We start from the raw sequence: 19,076 nt of genomic DNA, 5'->3' as shown, positions 1-19,076 counted from the left end.
TGATTATATCTGATACAGACAGTTGTGGAGAAGGATGGAGTGTCGGCAACAGAGACCGCGTCACAAACTATCCGTGTCTCACAGAAGACAGAGGTGGTAAGTCATCCAGAGTCAGCTGGATAATGTGCATTGGCTGAGTGTGGTCGGGTAATGGTATGGGGTGTTGGGAAGGGTACATTGGTTGGGTGCGGTCAGTGGGGGGTGGTAATGGTATGGTGCGGTCAGTGGGGGTGGTAATGGTATGTTGTGTTGGGCAGGGCACATTGGTTGGGTGCGGTCAGTGGGGGGTGGTAATAGTATGGTGCGGTCAGTGGGGGTGGTAATGGTATGGGGTGTTGGGAAGGGTACATTGGTTGGGTGCGGTCAGTGGGGGGTGGTAAGGGTATGGTGCGGTCAGTGGGGGTGGTAATGGTATGTTGTGTTGGGCAGGGCACATTGGTTGGGTGCGGTCAGTGGGGGGTGGTAATAGTATGGTGCGGTCAGTGGGGGTGGTAATGGTATGGTGTGTTGGGAAGGGTACATTGGTTGGGTGTGGTCAGTGGGGGGTGGTAATGGTATGGTGTGTTGGGAAGGGTACATTGGTTGGGTGTGGTCAGTGGGGGGGTGGTAATGGTATGGTGCGGTCAGTGGGGGGTGGTAATGGTATGGTGTGTTGGGAAGGGCACATTGGTTGGGTGCGGTCAGTGGGGGTGGTAAGGGTATGGTGCGGTCAGTGGGGGGGTGGTAATGGTATGGTGTGTTGGGAAGGGTACATTGGTTGGGTGTGGTCAGTGGGGGGTGGTAATTGTATGGTGTGTTGGGAAGGGTACATTGGTTGGGTGCGGTCAGTGGGGGGGTGGTAATTGTATGGTGTGTTGGGAAGGGTACATTGGTTGGGTGCGGTCAGTGGGGGGTGGTAAGGGTATGGTGCGGTCAGTGGGGGTGGTAATGGTATGGTGTGTTGGGAAGGGTACATTGGTTGGGTGGGGTCAGTGGGGGGTGGTAATTGTATGGTGTGGTCAGTGGGGGGTGGTAATTGTATGGTGTGTTGGGCAGGGCACATTGGTTGGGTGCGGTCAGTGGGGGGTGGTAATTGTATGGTGTGGTCAGTGGGGGGTGGTAATTGTATGGTGTGGTCAGTGGGGGGTGGTAATTGTATGGTGTGTTGGGAAGGGCACATTGGTTGGGTGCGGTCTGTGGGGGGTGGTAATAGTATGGTGCGGTCAGTGGGGGGTGGTAATGGTATGGTGTGTTGGGAAGGGTACATTGGTTGGGTGTGGTCAGTGGGGGGTGGTAATGGTATGGTGCGGTCAGTGGGGGGTGGTAATTGTATGGTGTGTTGGGCAGGGCACATTGGTTGGGTGCGGTCAGTGGGGGGTGGTAATTGTATGGTGTGGTCAGTGGGGGGTGGTAATTGTATGGTGTGGTCAGTGGGGGGTGGTAATTGTATGGTGTGGTCAGTGGGGGGTGGTAATAGTATGGTGCGGTCAGTGGGGGTGGTAATGGTATGGTGTGTTGGGAAGGGTACATTGGTTGGGTGGGGTCAGTGGGGGGTGGTAATGGTATGGTGCGGTCAGTGGGGGGTGGTAATAGTATGGTGCGGTCAGTGGGGGTGGTAATGGTATGGTGTGTTGGGCAGGGCACATTGGTTGGGTGCGGTCAGTGGGGGGTGGTAATGGTATGGTGCGGTCAGTGGGGGGTGGTAATTGTATGGTGTGTTGGGCAGGGCACATTGGTTGGGTGCGGTCAGTGGGGGGTGGTAATAGTATGGTGCGGTCAGTGGGGGGTGGTAATAGTATGGTGCGGTCAGTGGGGGGTGGTAAGGGTATGGTGCGGTCAGTGGGGGGTGGTAAGGGTATGGTGCGGTCAGTGGGGGGTGGTAATAGTATGGTGCGGTCAGTGGGGGGTGGTAATGGTATGGTGTGTTGGGCAGGGTACATTGGTTGGGTGCGGTCAGTGGGGGTGGTAATTGTATGGTGCGGTCAGTGGGGGGTGGTAATTGTATGGTGTGGTCAGTGGGGGGTGGTAATGGTATGGTGCGGTCAGTGGGGGTGGTAATTGTATGGTGTGTTGGGCAGGGCACATTGGTTGGGTGCGGTCAGTGGGGGGTGGTAATTGTATGGTGCGGTCAGTGGGGGGTGGTAATTGTATGGTGTGTTGGGCAGGGCACATTGGTTGGGTGCGGTCTGTGGGGGGTGGTAATAGTATGGTGCGGTCAGTGGGGGGTGGTAATGGTATGGTGTGTTGGGAAGGGTACATTGGTTGGGTGTGGTCAGTGGGGGGTGGTAATGGTATGGTGCGGTCAGTGGGGGGTGGTAATTGTATGGTGTGTTGGGCAGGGCACATTGGTTGGGTGCGGTCAGTGGGGGGTGGTAATTGTATGGTGTGGTCAGTGGGGGGTGGTAATTGTATGGTGTGGTCAGTGGGGGGTGGTAAGGGTATGGTGCGGTCAGTGGGGGGTGGTAATTGTATGGTGTGTTGGGCAGGGCACATTGGTTGGGTGCGGTCAGTGGGGGGTGGTAATTGTATGGTGTGGTCAGTGGGGGGTGGTAATGGTATGGTGCGGTCAGTGGGGGGTGGTAATGGTATGGTGTGTTGGGCAGGGCACATTGGTTGGGTGCGGTCAGTGGGGGTGGTAATTGTATGGTGCGGTCAGTGGGGGGTGGTAATTGTATGGTGTGGTCAGTGGGGGGTGGTAATGGTATGGTGCGGTCAGTGGGGGTGGTAATTGTATGGTGTGTTGGGCAGGGCACATTGGTTGGGTGCGGTCAGTGGGGGGTGGTAATTGTATGGTGCGGTCAGTGGGGGGTGGTAATTGTATGGTGTGTTGGGCAGGGCACATTGGTTGGGTGCGGTCTGTGGGGGGTGGTAATAGTATGGTGCGGTCAGTGGGGGGTGGTAATGGTATGGTGTGTTGGGAAGGGTACATTGGTTGGGTGTGGTCAGTGGGGGGTGGTAATGGTATGGTGCGGTCAGTGGGGGGTGGTAATTGTATGGTGTGTTGGGCAGGGCACATTGGTTGGGTGCGGTCAGTGGGGGGTGGTAATTGTATGGTGTGGTCAGTGGGGGGTGGTAATTGTATGGTGTGGTCAGTGGGGGGTGGTAATGGTATGGTGCGGTCAGTGGGGGTGGTAATGGTATGGTGTGTTGGGAAGGGTACATTGGTTGGGTGTGGTCAGTGGGGGGTGGTAATGGTATGGTGCGGTCAGTGGGGGGTGGTAATTGTATGGTGTGTTGGGCAGGGCACATTGGTTGGGTGCGGTCAGTGGGGGGTGGTAATTGTATGGTGTGGTCAGTGGGGGGTGGTAATGGTATGGTGCGGTCAGTGGGGGGTGGTAATGGTATGGTGTGTTGGGCAGGGCACATTGGTTGGGTGCGGTCAGTGGGGGGTGGTAATTGTATGGTGCGGTCAGTGGGGGGTGGTAATGGTATGGTGTGTTGGGAAGGGTACATTGGTTGGGTGCGGTCAGTGGGGGGTGGTAATAGTATGGTGCGGTCAGTGGGGGGTGGTAATTGTATGGTGTGTTGGGAAGGGTACATTGGTTGGGTGCGGTCAGTGGGGGGTGGTAATTGTATGGTGCGGTCAGTGGGGGGTGGTAATTGTATGGTGTGTTGGGAAGGGTACATTGGTTGGGTGCGGTCAGTGGGGGGTGGTAATTGTATGGTGTGTTGGGCAGGGCACATTGGTTGGGTGTGGTCAGTGGGGGGTGGTAATAGTATGGTGCGGTCTGTGGGGGGTGGTAATAGTATGGTGTGGTCAGTGGGGGGTGGTAATAGTATGGTGCGGTCTGTGGGGGGTGGTAATAGTATGGTGCGGTCAGTGGGGGTGGTAATAGTATGGTGCGGTCAGTGGGGGTGGTAATGGTATGGTGTGTTGGGAAGGGTACATTGGTTGGGTGGGGTCAGTGGGGGGTGGTAATGGTATGGTGCGGTCAGTGGGGGGTGGTAATGGTATGGTGCGGTCAGTGGGGGGTGGTAATAGTATGGTGTGGTCAGTGGGGGGTGGTAATAGTATGGTGCGGTCTGTGGGGGGTGGTAATAGTATGGTGCGGTCAGTGGGGGTGGTAATAGTATGGTGCGGTCAGTGGGGGTGGTAATGGTATGGTGTGTTGGGAAGGGTACATTGGTTGGGTGCGGTCAGTGGGGGGTGGTAATGGTATGGTGCGGTCAGTGGGGGGTGGTAATTGTATGGTGTGTTGGGCAGGGCACATTGGTTGGGTGCGGTCAGTGGGGGGTGGTAATTGTATGGTGCGGTCAGTGGGGGTGGTAATGGTATGGTGCGGTCAGTGGGGGGTGGTAATTGTATGGTGCGGTCAGTGGGGGTGGTAATGGTATGGTGTGTTGGGAAGGGTACATTGGTTGGGTGTGGTCAGTGGGGGTGGTAATTGTATGGTGTGTTGGGAAGGGTACATTGGTTGGGTGCGGTCAGTGGGGGGTGGTAATTGTATGGTGTGGTCAGTGGGGGGTGGTAATGGTATGGTGCGGTCAGTGGGGGTGGTAATTGTATGGTGTGTTGGGCAGGGCACATTGGTTGGGTGCGGTCAGTGGGGGGTGGTAATTGTATGGTGCGGTCAGTGGGGGGTGGTAATTGTATGGTGTGTTGGGCAGGGCACATTGGTTGGGTGCGGTCTGTGGGGGGTGGTAATAGTATGGTGCGGTCAGTGGGGGGTGGTAATGGTATGGTGCGGTCAGTGGGGGGTGGTAATTGTATGGTGTGGTCAGTGGGGGGTGGTAATGGTATGGTGTGTTGGGAAGGGTACATTGGTTGGGTGTGGTCAGTGGGGGGTGGTAATGGTATGGTGCGGTCAGTGGGGGGTGGTAATTGTATGGTGTGTTGGGCAGGGCACATTGGTTGGGTGCGGTCTGTGGGGGGTGGTAATAGTATGGTGCGGTCAGTGGGGGGTGGTAATAGTATGGTGTGGTCAGTGGGGGGTGGTAATAGTATGGTGTGGTCAGTGGGGGGTGGTAATAGTATGGTGTGGTCAGTGGGGGGTGGTAATAGTATGGTGTGGTCAGTGGGGGGTGGTAATGGTATGGTGCGGTCAGTGGGGGGTGGTAATAGTATGGTGTGGTCAGTGGGGGGTGGTAATAGTATGGTGCGGTCTGTGGGGGGTGGTAATAGTATGGTGCGGTCAGTGGGGGTGGTAATAGTATGGTGCGGTCAGTGGGGGGTGGTAATGGTATGGTGTGTTGGGAAGGGTACATTGGTTGGGTGCGGTCAGTGGGGGGTGGTAATTGTATGGTGCGGTCAGTGGGGGTGGTAATGGTATGGTGTGTTGGGAAGGGTACATTGGTTGGGTGCGGTCAGTGGGGGGTGGTAATTGTATGGTGTGGTCAGTGGGGGGTGGTAATGGTATGGTGCGGTCAGTGGGGGTGGTAATTGTATGGTGTGTTGGGCAGGGCACATTGGTTGGGTGCGGTCAGTGGGGGGTGGTAATTGTATGGTGCGGTCAGTGGGGGGTGGTAATTGTATGGTGTGTTGGGCAGGGCACATTGGTTGGGTGCGGTCTGTGGGGGGTGGTAATAGTATGGTGCGGTCAGTGGGGGGTGGTAATGGTATGGTGCGGTCAGTGGGGGGTGGTAATTGTATGGTGTGGTCAGTGGGGGGTGGTAATGGTATGGTGTGTTGGGAAGGGTACATTGGTTGGGTGTGGTCAGTGGGGGGTGGTAATGGTATGGTGCGGTCAGTGGGGGGTGGTAATTGTATGGTGTGTTGGGCAGGGCACATTGGTTGGGTGCGGTCTGTGGGGGGTGGTAATAGTATGGTGCGGTCAGTGGGGGGTGGTAATAGTATGGTGTGGTCAGTGGGGGGTGGTAATAGTATGGTGTGGTCAGTGGGGGGTGGTAATAGTATGGTGTGGTCAGTGGGGGGTGGTAATAGTATGGTGTGGTCAGTGGGGGGTGGTAATGGTATGGTGCGGTCAGTGGGGGGTGGTAATAGTATGGTGTGGTCAGTGGGGGGTGGTAATAGTATGGTGCGGTCTGTGGGGGGTGGTAATAGTATGGTGCGGTCAGTGGGGGTGGTAATAGTATGGTGCGGTCAGTGGGGGGTGGTAATGGTATGGTGTGTTGGGAAGGGTACATTGGTTGGGTGCGGTCAGTGGGGGGTGGTAATTGTATGGTGCGGTCAGTGGGGGGTGGTAATGGTATGGTGTGTTGGGAAGGGTACATTGGTTGGGTGCGGTCAGTGGGGGGTGGTAATTGTATGGTGTGTTGGGCAGGGCACATTGGTTGGGTGCGGTCAGTGGGGGTGGTAATTGTATGGTGCGGTCAGTGGGGGGTGGTAATTGTATGGTGTGGTCAGTGGGGGGTGGTAATGGTATGGTGCGGTCAGTGGGGGGTGGTAATTGTATGGTGTGTTGGGCAGGGCACATTGGTTGGGTGCGGTCAGTGGGGGGTGGTAATTGTATGGTGTGTTGGGAAGGGTACATTGGTTGGGTGCGGTCAGTGGGGGGTGGTAATTGTATGGTGTGTTGGGCAGGGCACATTGGTTGGGTGCGGTCAGTGGGGGGTGGTAATTGTATGGTGTGGTCAGTGGGGGGTGGTAATTGTATGGTGTGTTGGGCAGGGCACATTGGTTGGGTGCGGTCAGTGGGGGGTGGTAATTGTATGGTGTGGTCAGTGGGGGGTGGTAATGGTATGGTGCGGTCAGTGGGGGTGGTAATGGTATGGTGCGGTCAGTGGGGGGTGGTAATTGTATGGTGTGTTGGGAAGGGTACATTGGTTGGGTGTGGTCAGTGGGGGGTGGTAATAGTATGGTGCGGTCAGTGGGGAGTGGTAATAGTATGGTGCGGTCAGTGGGGGGTGGTAATTGTATGGTGTGTTGGGAAGGGTACATTGGTTGGGTGCGGTCTGTGGGGGGTGGTAATAGTATGGTGCGGTCTGTGGGGGTGGTAATTGTATGGTGTGTTGGGCAGGGCACATTGGTTGGGTGCGGTCAGTGGGGGGTGGTAATTGTATGGTGCGGTCTGTGGGGGGTGGTAATAGTATGGTGCGGTCAGTGGGGGTGGTAATGGTATGGTGTGTTGGGCAGGGTACATTGGTTGGGTGGGGTCAGTGGGGGGGGGGGTAATTGTATGGTGCGGTCAGTGGGGGGTGGTAAGGGTATGGTGCGGTCAGTGGGGGGTGGTAAGGGTATGGTGCGGTCTGTGGGGGGTGGTAATAGTATGGTGCGGTCAGTGGGGGGTGGTAATAGTATGGTGCGGTCAGTGGGGGGTGGTAAGGGTATGGTGCGGTCTGTGGGGGGTGGTAATAGTATGGTGTGGTCAGTGGGGGGTGGTAAGGGTATGGTGCGGTCTGTGGGGGGTGGTAATAGTATGGTGCGGTCAGTGGGGGGTGGTAAGGGTATGGTGCGGTCTGTGGGGGGTGGTAATAGTATGGTGCGGTCTGTGGGGGGTGGTAATAGTATGGTGCGGTCAGTGGGGGGTGGTAATTGTATGGTGCGGTCAGTGGGGGTGGTAAGGGTATGGTGCGGTCTGTGGGGGGTGGTAATAGTATGGTGCGGTCAGTGGGGGGTGGTAATAGTATGGTGCGGTCAGTGGGGGGTGGTAATAGTATGGTGCGGTCAGTGGGGGGTGGTAAGGGTATGGTGCGGTCTGTGGGGGGTGGTAATAGTATGGTGCGGTCAGTGGGGGGTGGTAAGGGTATGGTGCGGTCTGTGGGGGGTGGTAATAGTATGGTGCGGTCAGTGGGGGGTGGTAATTGTATGGTGCGGTCAGTGGGGGTGGTAAGGGTATGGTGCGGTCTGTGGGGGGTGGTAATAGTATGGTGCGGTCAGTGGGGGGTGGTAATAGTATGGTGCGGTCAGTGGGGGTGGTAATGGTATGGTGTGTTGGGCAGGGTACATTGGTTGGGTGGGGTCAGTGGGGGGGGGTAATTGTATGGTGCGGTCAGTGGGGGGGGGTAATGGTATGGTGCGGTCAGTGGGGGGTGGTAATTGTATGGTGTGTTGGGAAGGCTCCATGGGTGGTAGAAGACATGGAGCTCCTCCTCCTCTAATGACTCCCCGGTGTTCCTCTCCTAGGAGTCGCGGTCGTTTGCGGTTGGGATGTTCAATGGCCTCATCCATTCAGAACAAGTCTTCCCCTATCCCTCCGGTGAGATCCCTCATCTACTTCTACCTCTCTTCTTTACCCAGAATTCCCCTCTGACCCCTCCCCCTCTTTGTACCCGCAGTGCTGAGTGAAGACCAGTCTCAGTTCCTCAGTGAATTGGTGGATCCGGTCTCCCGCTTCTTCCAGGTGAGTCTGATGTGAATGGAGGAGGGAGGATGGGAAATAATTCAACGCTCCGAAAAAACACGACCTCCTCCTAAACCCTTCTACTTCACCCGGAGATCCTACAATGGGGGATGGGCCCTCATTTCTGCCCAATTACTCCTGTCCTCAGTCATTGGCCAATCACTCTGGTTGGTGAATGGATGGTCCTCAGTCATTGGCCAATCACTCTGGTTGGTGAATGGATGGTCCTCAGTCACTGGCCAATCACTCTGGTTGGTGAATGGATGGAGGAGGTCCTAAGATAACACTGGTTGGTGAATGGATGGAGGGGGTCATGTCTTATTTCTCCCCTCCCCCCCCCCAGGAGGTGAATGACCCCATGCTGAACGATGACCTGCAGATGGTGGATGAGAAGACGATGACCGGACTGAAGGAACTCGGAGCGTTTGGCCTGCAGGTCCCGGTGGACTTGGGGGGGATGGGACTGAATAACACCCAGGTAGGTAGGAGGGGCTTGTAGGCACTTGTCTCCAGCAGGCGTCTGGGTGCAGAAAGTGGAGGTGGGTGGAGTGAGATGTAGGGGGGCTGGACATAATGTGTAGGCGGGAAGCGGGGATGTGGGGGGGGCTGGACAGAAGGGAGAGATGGGTGGAGTGAGATGTAGGGGGGCTGGGCAGAAGGTGGAGGTGGGTGGAGTGAGATGTAGGGGGGCTGGGCAGAAGGCGGAGGTGGGTGGAGTGAGATGTAGGGGTGCCTGGGCAGAAGGCGGAGATGGGTGGGGTGAGATGTAGGGGGGCTGGGCAGAAGGCGGAGGTGGGTGGAGTGAGATGTAGGGGGGCTGGGCAGAAGGGAGAGGTGGGTGGGGTGAGATGTAGGGGGGCTGGGCAGAAGGTGGAGATGGGTGGGATTAGATGTAGGGGGGCTGGGCAGAAGGGAGAGGTGGGTGGAGTGAGATGTAGGGGGGGCTGGGCAGAAGGCGGAGGTGGGTGGAGTGAGATGTAGGGGGGCTGGGCAGAAGGCGGAGGTGGGTGGAGTGAGATGTAGGGGGGCTGGGCAGAAGGGAGAGGTGGGTGGAGTGAGATGTAGGGGGGGCTGGGCAGAAGGCGGAGGTGGGTGGAGTGAGATGTAGGGGGGCTGGGCAGAAGGCGGAGGTGGGTGGAGTTAGATGTAGGGGGGCTGGGCAGAAGGGAGAGGTGGGTGGGGTGAGATGTAGGGGGGCTGGGCAGAAGGTGGAGATGGGTGGGATTAGATGTAGGGGGGCTGGGCAGAAGGTGGAGATGGGTGGTATGAGATGTAGGGGGGCTGGGCAGAAGGCGGAGGTGGGTGGGATGAGATGTAGGGGGGCTGGGCAGAAGGCGGAGGTGGGTGGGGTGAGATGTAGGGGGGGCTGGGCAGAAGGCGGAGGTGGGTGGGGTGAGATGTAGGGGGGGCTGGCCAGAAGGCGGAGATGGGTGGGATGAGATGTAGGGGGGCTGGGCAGAAGGTGGAGATGGGTGGGATGAGATGTAGGGGGGCTGGGCAGAAGGCGGAGGTGGGTGGAGTGAGATGTAGGGGGGCTGGGCAGAAGGAGAAGATGGGTGGAGTGAGATGTAGGGGGGCTGGGCAGAAGGCAGAGGTGGGTGGGGTGAGATGTAGGGGGGCTGGGCAGAAGGGAGAGGTGGGTGGGGTGAGATGTAGGGGGGCTGGGCAGAAGGGAGAGGTGGGTGGAGTGAGATGTAGGGGGGCTGGGCAGAAGGGAGAGGTGGGTGGAGTGAGATGTAGGGGGGGCTGGGCAGAAGGCGGAGGTGGGTGGAGTGAGATGTAGGGGGGCTGGGCAGAAGGTGGAGTTGGGTGGGGTGAGATGTAGGGGGGCTGGGCAGCAGGCAGAGATGGGTGGAGTTGGATGTTAAGGTTTGCTGGGCAGAAGGCGTAGATGGGCGGAGTGAGATGTAGGGGGTCTGGACAGTAAGGGGAGATGGGTGGAGTGAGATGTAGGGGGGCTGGGCAGAAGGCGGAGGTGGGTGGAGTGAGATGTAGGGGGGCTGGGCAGAAGGTGGAGATGGGTGGGATGAGATGTAGGGGGGCTGGGCAGAAGGCGGAGGTGGGTGGGATGAGATGTAGGGGGGCTGGGCAGAAGGGAGAGGTGGGTGGAGTGAGATGTAGGGGGGGCTGGGCAGAAGGCGGAGGTGGGTGGAGTGAGATGTAGGGGGGCTGGGCAGAAGGCGGAGGTGGGTGGAGTGAGATGTAGGGGGGCTGGGCAGAAGGGAGAGGTGGGTGGGGTGAGATGTAGGGGGGCTGGGCAGAAGGTGGAGATGGGTGGGATTAGATGTAGGGGGGCTGGGCAGAAGGGAGAGGTGGGTGGAGTGAGATGTAGGGGGGGCTGGGCAGAAGGCGGAGGTGGGTGGAGTGAGATGTAGGGGGGCTGGGCAGAAGGCGGAGGTGGGTGGAGTGAGATGTAGGGGGGCTGGGCAGAAGGGAGAGGTGGGTGGGGTGAGATGTAGGGGGGCTGGGCAGAAGGTGGAGTTGGGTGGAGTGAGATGTAAGGGGGGCTGGGCAGAAGGTGGAGATGGGTGGAGTGAGATGTAGGGGGCTGGGCAGAAGGTGGAGATGGGTGGGATTAGATGTAGGGGGGCTGGGCAGAAGGCGTAGATGGGTGGAGTGAGATGTAGGGGGGCTGGGCAGAAGGCGGAGGTGGGTGGAGTGAGATGTAGGGGGGCTGGGCAGAAGGAGAAGATGGGTGGAGTGAGATGTAGGGGGCTGGGCATAATGGAGAGATGGGTGGGGTGAGATGTAGGGGGCTGGACAGAAGGGAGAGGTGGGTGGGGTGAGATGTAGGGGGGCTGGGCATAATGGAGAGATGGGTGGGGTGAGATGTAGGGGTGCCTGGGCAGAAGGCGGAGATGGGTGGGGTGAGATGTAGGGGGGCTGGGCAGAAGGGAGAGGTGGGTGGGGTGAGATGTGGGGGTGCCTGGGCAGAAGGCGGAGATGGGTGGGGTGAGATGTAGGGGGGCTGGGCAGAAGGGAGAGGTGGGTGGGGTGAGATGTAGGGGTGCCTGGGCAGAAGGCGGAGATGGGTGGGGTGAGATGTAGGGGGCTGGGCAGAAGGTGGAGATGGGTGGGGTGAGATGTAGGGGGGCTGGGCAGAAGGGAGAGGTGGGTGGGGTGAGATGTAGGGGGGCTGGGCAGAAGGTGGAGTTGGGTGGGGTGAGATGTAAGGGGGGCTGGGCAGAAGGGAGAGGTGGGTGGGATTAGATGTAGGGGGGCTGGGCAGAAGGTGGAGATGGGTGGGATTAGATGTAGGGGGGCTGGGCAGAAGGCGGAGGTGGGTGGAGTGAGATGTAGGGGGGCTGGGCAGAAGGGAGAGGTGGGTGGAGTGAGATGTAGGGGGGGCTGGGCAGAAGGCGGAGGTGGGTGGAGTGAGATGTAGGGGGGGCTGGGCAGAAGGTGGAGATGGGTGGGATGAGATGTAGGGGGGCTGGGCAGAAGGGAGAGGTGGGTGGGGTGAGATGTAGGGGGGCTGGGCAGAAGGTGGAGTTGGGTGGGGTGAGATGTAGGGGGGCTGGGCAGAAGGCGGAGGTGGGTGGAGTGAGATGTAGGGGGGGCTGGGCAGAAGGCGGAGGTGGGTGGAGTGAGATGTAGGGGGGGCTGGGCAGAAGGTGGAGATGGGTGGGATGAGATGTAGGGGGGCTGGGCAGAAGGGAGAGGTGGGTGGGGTGAGATGTAGGGGGGCTGGGCAGAAGGTGGAGTTGGGTGGGGTGAGATGTAGGGGGGCTGGGCAGAAGGCGGAGGTGGGTGGAGTGAGATGTAGGGGGGGCTGGGCAGAAGGCGGAGGTGGGTGGAGTGAGATGTAGGGGGGCTGGGCAGAAGGGAGAGGTGGGTGGGGTGAGATGTAGGGGGGCTGGGCAGAAGGCGGAGATGGGTGGGGTGAGATTTAGGGGGGCTGGGCAGAAGGTGGAGATGGGTGGGGTGAGATGTAGGGGGGCTGGGCAGAAGGTGGAGATGGGTGGGGTGAGATGTAGGGGGGCTGGGCAGAAGGCGGAGATGGGTGGGGTGAGATTTAGGGGGGCTGGGCAGAAGGTGGAGATGGGTGGGGTGAGATGTAGGGGGGCTGGGCAGAAGGGAGAGGTGGGTGGGGTGAGATGTAGGGGGGCTGGGCAGAAGGGAGAGGTGGGTGGGGTGAGATGTAGGGGGGCTGGGCAGAAGGTGGAGATGGGTGGAGTGAGATGTAGGGGGGCTGGGCAGAAGGCGGAGGTGGGTGGGGTGAGATGTAGGGGGGCTGGGCAGAAGGCGGAGATGGGTGGGGTGAGATGTAGGGGGGCTGGGCAGAAGGTGGAGATGGGTGGGGTGAGATGTAGGGGGGCTGGGCAGAAGGTGGAGATGGGTGGGGTGAGATGTAGGGGGGCTGGGCAGAAGGTGGAGATGGGTGGGGTGAGATGTAGGGGGGCTGGGCAGAAGGTGGAGATGGGTGGGGTGAGATGTAGGGGGGCTGGGCAGAAGGCGGAGATGGGTGGGGTGAGATTTAGGGGGGCTGGGCAGAAGGTGGAGATGGGTGGGGTGAGATGTAGGGGGGCTGGGCAGAAGGTGGAGATGGGTGGGGTGAGATGTAGGGGGGCTGGGCAGAAGGCGGAGATGGGTGGGGTGAGATGTAGGGGGGCTGGGCAGAAGGTGGAGATGGGTGGGGTGAGATTTAGGGGGGCTGGGCAGAAGGCGGAGATGGGTGGGGTGAGATTTAGGGGGGCTGGGCAGAAGGCGGAGATGGGTGGGGTGAGATTTAGGGGGGCTGGGCAGAAGGTGGAGATGGGTGGGGTGAGATGTAGGGGGGCTGGGCAGAAGGTGGAGATGGGTGGGGTGAGATGTAGGGGGGCTGGGCAGAAGGTGGAGATGGGTGGGGTGAGATGTAGGGGGGCTGGGCAGAAGGCGGAGATGGGTGGGGTGAGATTTAGGGGGGCTGGGCAGAAGGTGGAGATGGGTGGGGTGAGATGTAGGGGGGCTGGGCAGAAGGTGGAGATGGGTGGGGTGAGATGTAGGGGGGCTGGGCAGAAGGCGGAGATGGGTGGGGTGAGATTTAGGGGGGCTGGGCAGAAGGTGGAGATGGGTGGGGTGAGATGTAGGGGGGCTGGGCAGAAGGTGGAGATGGGTGGAGTGGGATTTAGGGGGGCTGGGCAGAAGGTGGAGATGGGTGGGGTGAGATGTAGGGGGGCTGGGCAGAAGGTGGAGATGGGTGGGGTGAGATGTAGGGGGCTGGGCAGAAGGTGGAGATGGGTGGGGTGAGATGTAGGGGGGCTGGGCAGAAGGCGGAGATGGGTGGGGTGAGATTTAGGGGGGCTGGGCAGAAGGTGGAGATGGGTGGGGTGAGATGTAGGGGGGCTGGGCAGAAGGCGGAGATGGGTGGGATGAGATGTAGGGGGGCTGGGCAGAAGGGAGAGGTGGGTGGGGTGAGATGTAGGGGGGCTGGGCAGAAGGTGGAGTTGGGTGGGGTGAGATGTAGGGGGGCTGGGCAGAAGGCGGAGGTGGGTGGAGTGAGATGTAGGGGGGGCTGGGCAGAAGGCGGAGGTGGGTGGAGTGAGATGTAGGGGGGCTGGGCAGAAGGGAGAGGTGGGTGGGGTGAGATGTAGGGGGGCTGGGCAGAAGGCGGAGATGGGTGGGGTGAGATTTAGGGGGGCTGGGCAGAAGGTGGAGATGGGTGGGGTGAGATGTAGGGGGGCTGGGCAGAAGGTGGAGATGGGTGGGGTGAGATTTAGGGGGGCTGGGCAGAAGGTGGAGATGGGTGGGGTGAGATGTAGGGGGGCTGGGCAGAAGGGAGAGGTGGGTGGGGTGAGATGTAGGGGGGCTGGGCAGAAGGGAGAGGTGGGTGGGGTGAGATGTAGGGGGGCTGGGCAGAAGGCGGAGATGGGTGGAGTGAGATGTAGGGGGGCTGGGCAGAAGGTGGAGTTGGGTGGGGTGAGATGTAGGGGGGCTGGGCAGCAGGCAGAGATGGGTGGAGTGAGATGTAGGGGGGCTGGGCAGAAGGTGGAGATGGGTGGAGTGAGATGTAGGGGGGCTGGGCAGAAGGCGGAGGTGGGTGGGGTGAGATGTAGGGGGGCTGGGCAGAAGGCGGAGATGGGTGGGGTGAGATGTAGGGGGGCTGGGCAGAAGGTGGAGATGGGTGGGGTGAGATGTAGGGGGGCTGGGCAGAAGGTGGAGATGGGTGGGGTGAGATGTAGGGGGGCTGGGCAGAAGGTGGAGATGGGTGGGGTGAGATATAGGGGGGCTGGGCAGAAGGCGGAGATGGGTGGGGTGAGATTTAGGGGGGCTGGGCAGAAGGTGGAGATGGGTGGGGTGAGATGTAGGGGGGCTGGGCAGAAGGTGGAGATGGGTGGGGTGAGATGTAGGGGGGCTGGGCAGAAGGCGGAGATGGGTGGGGTGAGATGTAGGGGGGCTGGGCAGAAGGTGGAGATGGGTGGGGTGAGATGTAGGGGGGCTGGGCAGAAGGTGGAGATGGGTGGGGTGAGATGTAGGGGGGCTGGGCAGAAGGTGGAGATGGGTGGGGTGAGATGTAGGGGGCTGGGCAGAAGGTGGAGATGGGTGGGGTGAGATGTAGGGGGGCTGGGCAGAAGGCGGAGATGGGTGGGGTGAGATTTAGGGGTGCTGGGCAGAAGGCGGAGATGGGTGGGGTGAGATGTAGGGGGGCTGGGCAGAAGGTGGAGATGGGTGGAGTGGGCAGAAGGCGGAGATGGGTGGGGTGAGATTTAGGGGGGCTGGGCAGAAGGCGAGTTGGGTGGGATGAGGTGTGGCTGGTAAGACACTCCGCCTCCATTGTATGTACTGGGGGGGGGGAGTGGTCAGGGTATTGTTGTGTCATGCTGCTCCTCCCCCGAACACTTAGCCTCCTCCATGTTCTCTCTCCCCGGTGCTCAGTACGCCCGCCTGGTGGAGGTTGTCGGGTTGCACGATCTGGGAGTCGGCATCACTCTCGGCGCTCACCAGTCCATCGGCTTCAAGGGAATCCTCCTGTATGGGACAGAAGAGCAGAAGAAGAAGTATCTGCCCCGACTGGCCTCTGGTAAGGAGGGGGTAATAGTGGGTAGGGCTGTAGTAGAGGGAGGGGGTAATGGAAGGGGGTATTAGAGGGAGGGGGTATATAGGAGTCAGTGAGGGGGTAATGGAAGGGGGTATTAGAGGGAGGGGGTATATAGGAGTCAGTGAGGGGGTATTAGAGGGAGGGGGATACAGTTGTGATGAAAAGTGTGCGCCCCCCCCCTTGGAGAATAGCATAACCCATTTCTTGTATTGGAAGTGAGATAACAGAACGGCCCAATCATAAAACAAACCAATGAAACGCCCCCTCTGTGCAGAAGTCTGCACCCCCTTAATCCTGTGTATTGTCCCTTGAGATCACTCTTGCCTCCCCCCGCCCCCGCAGAGCAGCTCGATGATATTAAGGTCAGGAGATGGCCACTCCAGAACCTTCACCTTTTTCTGCTGGAACCACTTGAGGGTCAGCTTGGCCTTGTGCTTGGGGTCATTGTCCTGCTGGAGGGTCAGCTTGGCCTTGTGCTTGGGGTCATTGTCCTGCTGGAGGGTCAGCTTGGCCCTGTGCTTGGGGTCATTGTCCTGCTGGAGGGTCAGCTTGGCCCTGTGCTTGGGGTCATTGTCCTGCTGGAGGGTCAGCTTGGCCCTGTGCTTGGGGGGGGGGGGGGGGTTATTGTCCTGCTGGAGGGTCGGAGGGTCAGCTTGTGCTTGGGGGGTCATTGTCATGATATAAAGTTCAGCAGTATTTTCTGATAATACGCAAGATCCCCGCCCCCACCCCATCCCCCGTGCATTTAGAGCTCACACATCCCCAAAACATTGGTGATGGTTGTGACCATAAAGCTCTATTTTGCTCTCGTCACTCCAGATTACGGTGTGCCAAAGGCTGGGAGGCGTGTCAAGGTGTGGTCGGCCATATTGTAACCGGGCTTTTTTGTGGCATTGTCGCAGTAGTGTCTTCTTTCTGGTGACTCCACCATGCGGCTCATTTTTATTCCAGTATCGCGGTATTGGGCTCCTTGGAACACCCACACCGTCTTTTTCCAGAGCAGCCGCTATTTCTCCTGAGGTCACCTGTGGGGTCTTCCAGCAGTTGTGGCTGCAAACTTTCTTGGTCTACCTGACCTTGGCTTGGTATCAAGAGATCCCCGAATGTTCAACTTCTTAAGTGATTGAACAGTACTGACTGCCATATTCAAGGCTTTGTATCCTTTCCCATCTTTGTAAAGTCCCATTACCTTGTTACGCAGGTCTTTTGACAGTTCTTTTCTGCTCCCCATGGCTCAGTATTTAGCCTGATCAGTGCATCCACGTGAGAGATAAACCCATTGACTATTTATACCCAGACACCACAGATGAGGGGAATGACCTCCTGTGTGTGTCACCTTGTGTCCATACCAAGGCCCAACATTCCGGGGGGTGGGGGGGGCTCTTCGTCACAACTGTACCCCTCCCCCATCATCACCCCCCAATACATACTCCTCCCCCCTCATCACCACCTATCCCAACATCCTTGGGGGGGGGGGTAACTCTTCATCTTAACTGTATATAGAAGTCATTAAGAAGGGTGTTAGTGTGTAGGAGTCAGGGAGGGGGTAGTAGAGGATATATAGAAGTCAGGGAGGGGGTAGAAGAGGATATATAGAAGTCAGGGAGGGGGTAGAAGAGGATATATAGGAGTCAGGGAGGGGGTAGTAGAGAGTATATATAAGAGTCAGGGAGGGGGTAGTAGAGGGTATATAGGAGTAAGTGAGGGGGGTAGTAGAGAGTATATAGGAGTCAGGGAGGGGGTAGTTGAGGATATATAGGAGTCAGGGAGGGGGTAGTTGAGGGTATATAGGAGTCAGGGAGGGGGTAGTAGAGGGTATATAGGAGTCAGTGAGGGGGTAGTTCAGGATATATAGGAGTCAGTGAGGGGGTAGTTCAGGATATATAGGAGTCAGGGAGGGGGTAGTAGAAGGTATATAGGAGTCAGGGAGGGGGTAGTAGAGAGTATATAGGAGTCAGGGAGGGGGTAGTAGAGGGTATATAGGAGTCAGGGAGGGGGTAGTAGAGAGTATTATGGAGTCAGGGAGGGGGTAGTAGAGCATATATAGGAGTCAGGGAGGGGGTAGTTGAGAGTATTATGGAGTCAGGGAGGGGGTAGTAGAGAGTATTATGGAGTCAGGGAGGGGGTAGTAGAGGGTATATAGGAGTCAGTGAGGGGGTAGTAGAGGGTATATAGGAGTCAGTGAGGGGGTAGTTGAGGGTATATAGGAGTCGGGGAGGGGGTAGTAGAGGGCATATAGGAGTCAGTGAGGGGGTAGTAGAGGATATATAGGAGTCAGTGAGGGGGTAGTAGAGGATATATAGGAGTCAGTGAGGGGGTAGTAGAGGATATATAGGAGTCAGGGAGGGGGTAGTAGAGAGTATATAGGAGTCAGGGAGGGGGTAGTAGAGGGTATATAGGAGTCAGGGAGGGGGTAGTAGAGGGTATATAGGAGTCAGGGAGGGAGTAGTAGAGAGTATTATGGAGTCAGGGAGGGGGTAGTAGAGCATATATAGGAGTCAGGGAGGGGGTAGTTGAGAGTATTATGGAGTCAGGCAGGGGGTAGTAGAGGGTATATAGGAGTCAGTGAGGGGGTAGTAGAGGGTATATAGGAGTCAGTGAGGGGGTAGTTGAGGGTATATAGGAGTCAGGGAGGGGGTAGTAGAGGGCATATAGGAGTCAGTGAGGGGGTAGTAGAGGATATATAGGAGTCAGTGAGGGGGTAGTAGAGGATATATAGGAGTCAGGGAGGGGGTAGTAGAGAGTATATAGGAGTCAGGGAGGGAGTAGAAGAGGGTATATAGGAGTCAGGGAGGGGGTAGTAGAGGGTATATAGGAGTCAGGGAGGGAGTAGTAGAGGGTATATAGGAGTCAGGGAGGGGGTAGTAGAGGGTATATAGGAGTCAGGGAGGGAGTAGTAGAGGGTATATAGGAGTCAGGGAGGGGGTAGTAGAGGGTATATAGGAGTCAGGGAGGGGGTAGTAGAGGGTATATAGGAGTCAGGGAGGGGGTAGTAGAGGGTATATAGGAGTCAGAATATAGGAGTGAATATAATTTTGTCACCATTCGATCTAGGTGAAACGATTGCAGCGTTTTGTCTGACGGAACCCTCCAGTGGATCTGACGCCGCATCCATCCGAACCACAGCGAAGAAGAGCCCCTGTGGAAGCTTCTATACCCTCAACGGGGGCAAACTCTGGATCAGGTGTGAATACTTTTCCTGTCCAATATGTCTGTATCAGTGTACATCCATCCGGTCTCAGGGAATCTGGTGTATGTCGGATTCTGATGGTGGTCCAGTCTCCGGGAATCTGGCGTATGTTGGCTTCTGATGGTGGTCTGGTCTCCGGGAATCTGGTGTATGTCGGATTCTGATGGTGATCTGGTCTCATGGAATCTGGTGTATGTCGGCTTCTGATGGTGGTCCAGTCTCAGGGAATCTGGTGTATGTCGGATTCTGATGGTGGTCCAGTCTCAGGGAATCTGGTGTATGTCGGATTCTGATGGTGATTCTGAGGAAATCTGGTTCATGTCGGTGTATTTACCACGTTTCATCTCTCTTGCAGTAACGGAGGAATTGCTGACCTGTTCACAGTTTTTGCCAAAACCCAAATCCCCGACCCGTCCAGTGGAGAGATGAAAGAGAAGATCACGGCATTCATCGTGGAGAGGGGAGAAGGCGTGTCACAGTGAGTGATGGGAATATGGCGGTGTATGGGGGGCTGGGTGGAACCAATATCATGGCTTGGACCTCTGCAGGGGTGGAGAGAGAGTGAAACCTGTTGGTGAGCGGGAGAGATCATTGATTTTTATGGGGGGGGTCTCTGTGGTGTACATTGTTATAGATACTGGAGCCAATA

At 58.0% G+C, this 19,076-nt stretch overlaps 1 protein-coding gene across 1 annotated transcript in view; it reads left to right on the top strand.

Annotated features, from left to right (window-relative positions):
• The first annotated feature begins 19 nt into the window (after positions 1 to 19).
• ACADVL (acyl-CoA dehydrogenase very long chain) overlaps positions 20 to 19,076 on the top strand; it is a 31,964-nt gene continuing 12,907 nt past the window's right edge. The window contains exons 1-7 of the mRNA XM_082255620.1: positions 20 to 96; positions 8,003 to 8,075; positions 8,155 to 8,219; positions 8,563 to 8,697; positions 15,075 to 15,219; positions 18,292 to 18,421; positions 18,783 to 18,905. Of these exons, the coding sequence (XP_082111746.1) occupies positions 8,027 to 8,075; positions 8,155 to 8,219; positions 8,563 to 8,697; positions 15,075 to 15,219; positions 18,292 to 18,421; positions 18,783 to 18,905 (647 nt within the window). The 5' untranslated portion in view covers positions 20 to 96; positions 8,003 to 8,026. The remainder of the gene's footprint in view (positions 97 to 8,002; positions 8,076 to 8,154; positions 8,220 to 8,562; positions 8,698 to 15,074; positions 15,220 to 18,291; positions 18,422 to 18,782; positions 18,906 to 19,076) is intronic.

Source organism: Pelophylax lessonae (assembly GCF_965119305.1).
Source record: "Pelophylax lessonae genome assembly, chromosome: 4".
NCBI lineage: Eukaryota > Metazoa > Chordata > Amphibia > Anura > Ranidae > Pelophylax > Pelophylax lessonae.
Note: the sequence above shows the minus strand (reverse complement) of the source record. Positions and strands in the feature narration are given on the sequence as shown.